At 53.1% G+C, this 9,227-nt stretch overlaps 2 protein-coding genes across 3 annotated transcripts; both read right to left on the bottom strand.

Annotated features, from left to right (window-relative positions):
• Positions 1-386: 386 nt before the first annotated feature.
• Positions 387-1,661, bottom strand: FAM187A (family with sequence similarity 187 member A; the record flags this gene model as incomplete). Its single annotated transcript, XM_082779260.1, has 1 exon — positions 387-1,661. The coding sequence occupies one exon, from the start codon at positions 1,659-1,661 to the stop codon at positions 417-419; it is 1,245 nt and encodes a 414-aa protein (XP_082635386.1). The 3' UTR covers positions 387-416.
• Positions 1,662-3,738: 2,077 nt separating this feature from the next.
• DNAAF19 (dynein axonemal assembly factor 19) lies at positions 3,739-9,133 on the bottom strand. Of its 2 annotated transcripts, none has more exons than XM_082779183.1 (4): positions 9,073-9,133; positions 8,293-8,558; positions 6,288-6,420; positions 3,739-4,390 (listed from the first exon to the last, which is right to left on the bottom strand). In XM_082779183.1, the coding sequence occupies exons 2-4, from the start codon at positions 8,433-8,435 to the stop codon at positions 3,923-3,925; spliced, it is 744 nt and encodes a 247-aa protein (XP_082635309.1). In that variant the 5' UTR covers positions 8,436-8,558; positions 9,073-9,133; the 3' UTR covers positions 3,739-3,922. The 2 variants fall into 2 exon arrangements, with proteins under 2 accessions (XP_082635309.1, XP_082635308.1); XM_082779182.1 differs by having other exon boundaries at positions 9,030-9,130.
• Positions 9,134-9,227: the final 94 nt, after the last annotated feature.

Consider the following 9,227-nt stretch of genomic DNA (forward strand, 5'->3'; position numbering starts at 1 on the left):
AATTGGAGTAAAACAGTTTGGTGGATTACAGTGGACTCTTAGAAAAACAGCCCTAATAAATCACTGATGTGGTTTGAGAACTCTGTAGCGCTTGGCAAGAAAATACTGCAACAACTCCAAGTATTTATTCAAAAAGGATTATATCGAGCTTAAAAGCCTACTGAAACCCGCAAAAGGGGCCAGGAACAGCCCGTGGTGGTGTGAAATCCCCTCTGTCCCACCACGCCGTACCGCCCAGCAGCACAGGGACTTTTCCATCTCAGTCCTCACCACTGTGCTCTCGACCCAAAATGGAGGATGAGTGGGCGCTGGCAGCATTTCGATCCCATTTATTTTTAATGGTCCAAACATTATAAATTTATCATGAAATAATGGTCCAAGGTGTAGGAGTGACCTGTCGGGGCTGCGTGGGGACGCTACGTTGTTCCGGGACACCTGAACACCTGCCGGCAGCAGCGGCACACGTGGATACCGACGAAGATGATGCTGATGAGGACGTAGCTCGTGCTGATGGCTTTGACGGCGTAGATCGTCTCGGGATCATCGAGTGTCCGCCTGCGCTGGCGCTGGTGGCCCACGCTGAGACGGAAGCCGGCCACCAGCTGGCCCTCCCGCCAGCAGAAGTAGGTGCCTTTGTCGCTGAACTGGACCCGCTGGATGTGCAGGTGGTTTCCATGGTCAATGAAGACCCGCATGCTCTGGTTGATGCCCACAAGGAAGTTGGAGCGGTAGAGCCGGACAGAGTCCTTGTCCCAGGCCACGGCGTGCTCGGGCCGGGCTCCTGGGCAGGCGATGATCAGATCTCTTCCTACTGGATGCTTGTGGAACTGCGTGGGGACATGGGGCAGCCAGGGCTTCTGGCCCAGCTTGTAAATTATGTTGGAGATGGCCTGCACCCCTTCCTGGGGGTCCTGTTCCTTCACACAAGGGGCCAGGCAGCTTCGGATGGCCACCTCGGGCTTCCAGCGGCGGCCGCGGCGCTGAAGCCACGTGGAGACAGCCCTGGAGCCGCAGGAGGTGACGTTGGGCAGGGCAGTGCGGTAGCGGGGGTGCAGCTTGGCGCTCCGCATGTAGCACAGCCCAATCCGCCGCTGCTCGCCCCTCACACCGCAGCGGTCGCACTTGGTCCAGTCCCAGAAGGTGGTGAAGAGACTGAAGACTTTCCCTGTGTAGTCATCCTGGACGTGCTCGCCTCTGTCCACAAAAGCCACCGTGATGTGCTTGGTTGGCTGCACGTCCACGTCGTAGCCGTAGAAGAAGTCCCCTTTCTTAGTGCCGCACAGGTAGAGGCCCGAGTCTGTCACCTGGGCCCGGAAGACGATGAGACTGAACATCCGGATGCTGAAACGCTTCAGTACGTTGCTGCCTACGTGGATATGGCCCGAGTCAACAACCACGTTGCCAGCAAAGTCGGTCAGGACCGTGGTTTCCTTGCTTCTCATGGTCTTCTGGAAGTACCAGACAACATTAGAGACCTCCTCGGGCTTGCAGTTGCAAGGGAGCTCGAAGGTCATGTCAGCCAAGTAAGCGGCGTTGTCAAACATCAGGAAAGCGGGACAAACCATTCGCTTGAAGACATCTTCTTTCTCTTCAATCGCAAAAGAGTGGAGCACATCGACCATGCAGAGGAGAAGTACAGCTCTTGGCAACCCGGTCTCCATCATGCCCAGAAGCCTCTGCCGTCAGCAGAACGAACCCAGCCACCACGTCCTTGGTGTGGCACGGGGTTGGTGGTGTCGGCACCAGGGCAGGGACCAGGGCACACACACCAGCTTGCTCAGCAGGGATGGGGCTTGTAAGAGACTTCGGAAGTTGGACACCCAGCCTGTGGCTGACAGCAGGGATCAAATAGCAGTCGAAATCTTTCATCCCAGCGTAACAACTGCTGGGAATCACTTGCATGCATCTGTTGTTGCAGCAGAGAATGTTTGTCCTGCCCTACGGCAGCCTGTCCCTGTCTGGGATGTGGCCTGTCCCTGTCCCCACGTGTCTGGGAGGTGGACTCTAGAATGTTTCCAGCTGCTCTAGAGCGCATCGTGCCACTGGGCAACGAGCAGAGATCGCTCCTGTAGCATGGCTGTGGAGGAAAAATGCAGCCTGCGTGGTGGGAAGAAGGGAACCGCTGCTGTTTTCTTGAAAGACATAAACGTTAAGGATTGCACTGACTCTTCTGAGTGCAGTGATCATGGAAGAGAGCCTCCCCTGATGGCAGCTGGCCTCTGTAGCCCAGAACCAGAGGTAACAAACACGGTATTTAGACTTCTGCATCCTCCCTGTTGGCTGTCCAAGTGTGTGCTGAAGACCCACCACACAGGCAATGTTTGAGACTCCCCCTCTTGGAGTGATCGAGGGAGGCTTTTCATTCACATCCTCCTTGCCTTGACTGATGCTGGAACCAACCCTGGAGGTTTAAATGCATCTCTCCTATGGTAAAAGTGAATTATTTGCTCCCCACTGACTCTGGCCAGACCTTTAGTTCAGGTTCTGGCACCTCCTGATCAGACCATGACTTCTTGGGAAACTGATCCCAGCCAGTCCAACAGCCCTTCCTCCTGCTGACATTCACACAATCACTCCTTTGAGGAGGAGCTCAGTGCTTGTGCCTGCATTTCATTTCTCCTGAGTCTTCTCACCAAACAACAGGGATTTTGCTTTTCCCAAAGTGGTGGGGATGCAGCAGGCTGCTTCCATCCTTCACATTGGATGTAAGTGCAAGCCCTGAGCTGCAGGACTGCTGAAAGCACTGGGGTGTTCCCACCACAGCTGAAACTGCAGCTAGTGCAGGCTGTCATACCATGGTCATTCCTGCATCAACATCCTGCATCCTGACCATGGGACCATCCAGGATCTTTTCCGTTTGAGATATCAGTGCTTTGCTTTCTGTTAGCCATCAGGTTTACAAGTACTGTGCAAAGGCAACAGGAATAGCACCTACAGCAGATCGCAGGGACACACATGTCCCCATGGTTGATGCCACAAAGCCTGAAATTAGGGGCTTAGTGTTTTCTACAGAGAAGGTGGGAGAGGGTGAGTTGTAGTCAGCCAGGGGTGACTCTACCTTTTTCTCCTCTACCTGGATTTTCAAACAAAATGGACTTGTTAGTTTCTGAGCTGAATTCAAAGGAACCTGAGCAGGCACTAACATGCACTGGGCTCCTCAGCACCCTCGGGAGAAGCTTGAGGATCTTCCCAGACCAGAAATAAAAGTGAACTTGGTGGGTAGGTGCTGAGCTGTACAGTATGAGAGTCTTCCTGAAGCCTGCAGCCTAAACAGAAAGGCTAGTCAGTTTAGACACAGTATTTGCCAGCACCGGAGAGTCTCTTTGTTGGACTGATGTTGGTCAGTTCCTTTTGAATTTAAATTTACGTAGAATTTAGGCAAACCATATAGTGTCCAAGATCATAGGACAGTATCTCAGAGGTTTACCTCATGACATGCTTAAAATAGCTGTTGTATCAGCCCCAGATATACCACCTCACACAGTATTTCCACTCCCATCAGCCTAATTTCAGCGGCTGCATGGTTAAGTCTGAAGTGACACTGACTGTGTTTCTTAAATCCTGAGTGACAATGGCAGAGATGGAAAAAGGAGGGAACTACTTGCATTTTGGCTTCTCTTTCATAAATGCCTGCCTAATTTTTCTTTCTCTCGTTTGTTCTCCCCATCTAAGAGATTCTCACAGAATTGTCCTGTGAGAACACTGCCCCAGAGATCACAACGTACACAGAGTCCTCTCTGTAACTAACTTTTATTTGGCAGAACTATTGCTCTGGGTGGCTCCCAGGTACAGGGAAATGTACAGCAACACTCCAGAAGTATCTGAATTATCCTTAACTGTCTCACACAGTATCTGATGCTAATGCCAAGCTGTAAGCCTCTTTTCCACTCTCCTTCTGCATGACCCTGGTGCTTCTGCTCCTTCAGCTGACTTGGTAACATTTCATCAGCTCCATCATCCTTTCCTCAGCTTCCTTTTGTAAGCTGGTGTCTGTGAGGTGGGCTTCCCTCTCTGCTTTGCAGCTGGCTGGGCCACTAAAGTGGCCAGGGGTCCAATAATCCCTGCTCATGCTCTGCAGCTTCCTAAACAAATCCCTGGTGCTCTCCTTCTCCGACTCACTCAGAAGATCCACGTTTAACCCAAAGCGCTTGGTGCCAGAAAGGCTCTGTAAGATCTGAAGGACAGCATCTCTGTCTTCATGACAGATGTTCTCTGCCAGCACAGCAAGGAATTCACCCAGGAGGCCAAAACCCAAGTCAGCCTGAAAGATTCTGCCCAAGGCCTTCCCTTCGAGCTTAAGCAAAAGCTGGTATTTTTCTTTTCCACTTTTTAAGCATCTGCGCCAATCTCGGTAAAATTCGGCAGAGGTTCCAGGCAGTTGATCCAGCTCCTGAAGGAAAAAAAATAAATGTCAAGTTCTTTCTGTTTTGTTCCCACATGAAGATTTTTATTCCCCCCTCATCAGTCTGTGGGTGTGTCTGACAGATGCTTTTAATACAGGCTTTGATAGCACAAAGGGCTGCGTAAAGCTTGTGAGGTAGCAAAACATGCAGAAAGATGAAGAAATATCAGGTTCATCAAGCCCAGAAGAAACCAGAAAACTTAAGAGGAAAATAAAGGAAGAATAGGTGAGACCTGAAGCACAGTGTAGATGAACACAGACCATCAGTGGGGTAATCCAATCCCTAACCAAAACCAAACACACTAAACACTCTCCTGGAACTGCAGTAGTTCAGCAAAAAACCTGTCTCCACCTTGAGCACCATCAGGCAAATCAAACAGGTGAGCAGATAAAAGATAAGGGGCATAAAACCCATAAAATACACTGATGACTCTAACATACTGTCTTGTAACATACTGCATTCATACAAGCCTCAGACTAGAAGAGAGAGCCAAGCTCAATGTGGCATCTCAGATAAAAGGAAATCCTGTTTTATACAATATGTAATTGAACTGCTGAACTCATCACTGCTGACTTAACTGATGCACAGACTGAAGAAGGATTAAAATGTTTAGGCTTTTATACAGACAGTGGGAACAAGGCACAGCAACATCAGGCTGTGTCTAAACACAAAATGCAGAAGCCCTGGAGATCTGAGCCCAAGCACTAATGGGATTAGGAACAGAGTTTGCTCTGGGGAGATCTCTGCTCACTCCAAGCAAATACAAAGCTGCCTAGAAGAGCTGCAAAAGGATGTCATAATAAACAGGCAAATGAAATTCACTGTCAAAAAATTCATGCAATGCTTGTGAGAAACATCCACGCAAAACATCTCTGGCTAGGGAAACGTCCAGTGACAGACTCCACTGTAGCTCCCATCAAGCAGGTGAGTCTCACTGTCATCGTGTCACTGGGCTAGCAGGAGTCACCACAGATACTCTTTTGCAAACATCAGCTCATTCTCAGCAGCAGTCAAAACGGCAAAGCCAATATTGGGAGCTAATAGGAAAGCAACTGAGAATAAAACAGAACGATTGTTTTATATCTCTGTAAAGCCAGTGGGTGTCTGAGCCTTGGATGCTGACTGCAGTTGGGCCCCTCTTATCCATAGGAGATAACGCAGCACCAGGGAGGAGAAGGGAAACAAAGGCAATGGAAGTGTAAAATGCCTTCCATAGCAGAAGACATTCAACTAACCAGGACTCTCCAGCTTGGGAAAAGTCCGCTGAAGGTGGCAGGAAAGACGTCAGTCAAATCACAAATGGCCTGGATATAAAAGGTTTTGTCACCGTTTTCCACAACCGAAGAACTAAGGGGAGCACCCAATGAACTCATCAGGCAGCAGGTTTAAAATGAAATAGCACTTTTCTGTATCATGCATAATTAAACCGTGGGGTGAAAAAGAATTGGCTACATTCACAGAAGATGCGTTATCTGCATCTATTAAGCATGATGATCCAGATGCACAGCCTGGCTCCCGGGCTCTAAACTGCAGCCAGCTGGAGGAGAACGGTCAAGGGAGGGCACTCTTCCCCAAGAATCTGTTACTGGCCACCGGCAGAGGCAGGGTATCGGGAGCTCTGGCCCGACGCTGTGCAGCTGGTCCAACATTCCCACAGGGTTGAAGCAGCTTTTCCTTGAAGCAGCTGGTGCAAGCCCTTACCAGCCACAAAGCAGGGGCCAAGACTGAGCCCTGCGGTTATCTAACTCAGTGTTCCTGGGGATTTTGAGGCCTTGTTCACATGTAGAAATAATTCTGAATAATTCTTGTGCTTTAAAATAACACTCATATTATTTTGGAGTAATTTTTAGATGTGGACAAAGTCCCAGAAAGCATCTCCCTTACCTGGGGTATCTCCACGTCACCGGCTTGCTGGCCCTTAGTGTGGCCTGCACAAGGGTTCCACAGCACGTTTCTCTTGTTCCCCATTTTGTCCTTTTTCTCTAGAGGCTTCAGGTGTGATGCCAGCACGATGTCCCTGCAGGCAACAGGAAGGGGGACAGAAGACCAAAAACTTGGAGGCTACACTCCTCCGCAGTGCCTCCTGCCAGGCAGACCATTCCCGAGCTTGCGCCATACACAGCAAACGAGACCGGCGTTCACTTCAGATCATGGGGCATCAGAGAGGGATCAGAAGAAAAGAAAAGACAGCACGTGGGACACTTAGCAGGCACATCCTCCTCACACACTCACACACATATTAAACCAGCCATCAGGCCCAACGAGGCAGGAATTGCCCTGTAGGCTGCACTGCTGCTCAGCACCGTGGTTCCTGCCCGACACGGGCAGGGCGCTGCCAGTTCAACCCAGCAGCTCCTGTCAGAGCCAGGGCTCAAGGAACTGGCAGGACACTCTTCTCCTGCTCTTTTCTTATGGTACAGTGAAGCTTTTGTGGTGTTGGGCCCCCCACAGGACAGGCCCTACAATCCTACAGGCCCTAAGGATTGTTTTGTAGCTTGCAGAACGCTGGACAGGTACATGTTTGTGGATTCATTTGAAGCGCCTTATTACACTGATGCCTACGACTACCTACAGCAGCCAGGACTCAGTGGCTCACTTCGTTCTTCTCACCCCATGGGATGAACATCTGAGCCCACAGCCCTCCCAGCGACCAGCGGGAGATCTTTGAAGGAGTCCAGGTCCCTGCTGCTACACCGGCAGCCTTCACTGGTGAAGATGCTGCACCCACAGCGAGGAGTTGCTCTGCCGCCTCCCTCGGATGGCTCCTAGCTGCTAACGCTACGGTTGCATTGCAGATTTTCTGTACTGAGCAGGAGTGTGATCTTTGATTGTGCTCTAGCAGCTACACTGACAAAACTGCAGCAGGGAATCCTTTTACAGGGACTGGGGAGAAAGTAACAGGAAAAAATGCCATAAATGCCATTTTAAACTTTCTCCCTTTCACAGATCTGACAGTGTGACCAAATTCCAGCAGGATGAGGCCATGAATGCAATTTGCTCCACTCCTGGATAAGCCTGGTCAGAGCCCTGGATCTGTCTGCAGATCTTTCTGCATATGTCAAGGGATGGGGACATCCCCAGATCATAAATCTGTTCCCAAACTGCCTCAGATGACGGGTCTGGGAGCAAGAACACGCCGAGCTGGGTGCACCGCCTTGTCCTTCCACACCACCACCACCGACTGGGGCTGGAGGAGTGGGAGGGGAGGACGGGAGGTCAGGACGGGCTGCCAGGGGCTGCGCTGCACCAGGGAAAGCATCGCAGTGGGGTAAACCCAACGCCTTTGGGTAGCTGGTTTTCCACAGACCAGTGCCTCGGACTCAGCACAACGCTGGTGACAGCAAGTTGGCAAGAGACTTCTAGGATGAGATCTTAGCAGGCAGGAGTTAAGCTGCCAATTTTTTCAGCCACCCTTAAACAAGACCAGTTCTGTCAGATCAGCGCTTTGTGTCACGGGGGCCACAGAGTTTTCAAGCCCCCTGGGAACCCTGAAGCCAGGTTTACTGCACCGTCAGGCCATGCTCAGAGCCACCCAGGGCATAAAGTGCACACAGGGAGCTTGGGAGCGAAGGGTGCCTTTTGGAGCCTTTTGGAGCCTTTTGGAACAAGGCGTGAGCTCAGAAGCAGCTGGGTGACCCCAGCAGCCTGTGGTGAGTTTACATCTGTGCTACAAGAGGTCTAAAAATTCACCACCACCCCCTGGGGGCTGTGTCAGCGCCGTGTCCAGAGCACCCGGCACCAAGCAGAGCATTCGTGGTGCCGAGACGTGACACGACCCCCTCGGTGCCAAGGCCAGGGACCACAGCTGATGGCACTAACGAATCTCCACGGGGTATGGAATAATTTGAATCCTCCCTCAAGGTGTTCTGGGGATGGCCCTCGGCCGGACCTGAACTCCTCGTAGGAGCTGACCCGCTGGCGCACGGCGCGGAACTTGGCCTCGTCCTCCCTCGCGTGCTTCTCGTCGGCCACCAGCGCCGCCCGCAGCTCCCGGTGCAGGGCGCCCAGGTCGAGGGCTCCGTCTGCCTCCATCGCCCTGCGGCTGCCGGCACGGGGCTGTGGGCACCCAGAGGGGGCAGGGAGCTCCTATCGTGACAGGCACGACTGGCCAGCTGTGGGGGCAGTGCCTCCTGTTGCCGCAGCCTGGCTGAGCACCTCGATGGCAACACGGATCCTTGTTACTATCGCAATAGAGCCCTACCAGGCACGTGGCCGGCCCCAGAGACCCCACTCCTATCGCGACAGCCCCATGAGACCATGCACAGACAGCAAGGGGGACCCCACTCCTGTTGCGACAGCCCTGCAGGGGTGCACGCACGGCCCCCCTCCCTCCCTCCTGTCGTGATAATCCTGCCAGGCTGCGCACCCCAGCACCCCCACTCCTGTCGCGACACCCTCGGTGGGCACTGCACCCCACCGCCCCCCCCCCGCCTCCCTCACTCCTGTCTCGGCAGCCTTGCTGGGCCACGCAGCCCGGTACCCTCACTCCTGTCGCGACAGCCCCACCGGGCTGTGCTCCCCAGCACCCTCACTTCTATCGCGACAGCCTCATCGGTCTCTGCACCCTGCCACCCCACCCCCCTCACTCCTATCGCGACAACTTTGCCAGGCACTGCACCCCGGCACCCTCAATCCTATCATGACATCCACGCCGGGCTGCACACCCCACCCTCCTCACTCCTATCGCGACAGCCCCGCCGCCCGGGCCGAGCTCTCTCCCGTTGCCATAGCGCCCGGCCGCGTGGCGCCAGGCCCCGGCGGGGCTGCCCGGGCCGCGCCTGACACAACCGGGCCCGGCCCCCCCGGTTCCCCCCGGTCCCCCCC

This window comes from Aythya marila, assembly GCF_965140915.1.
Source record: "Aythya marila genome assembly, chromosome: 25".
In the NCBI taxonomy this organism is placed as follows: domain Eukaryota; kingdom Metazoa; phylum Chordata; class Aves; order Anseriformes; family Anatidae; genus Aythya; species Aythya marila.

Coding starts and splice junctions, on each gene's coding strand:
- DNAAF19 (XM_082779183.1), bottom strand. CDS start 8,435: ATGGAGGCAGACGGAGCCCTCGACCTGGGCGCCCTGCACCGGGAGCTG. Junction 6,421..8,292: donor AGCTCCTACGAGGAGTTCAG/GTCCGGCCGAGG, acceptor TGTTGCCTGCAG/GGACATCGTGCTGGCATCAC. Junction 4,391..6,287: donor GTGACGTGGAGATACCCCAG/GTAAGGGAGATG, acceptor TTTTTCCTTCAG/GAGCTGGATCAACTGCCTGG.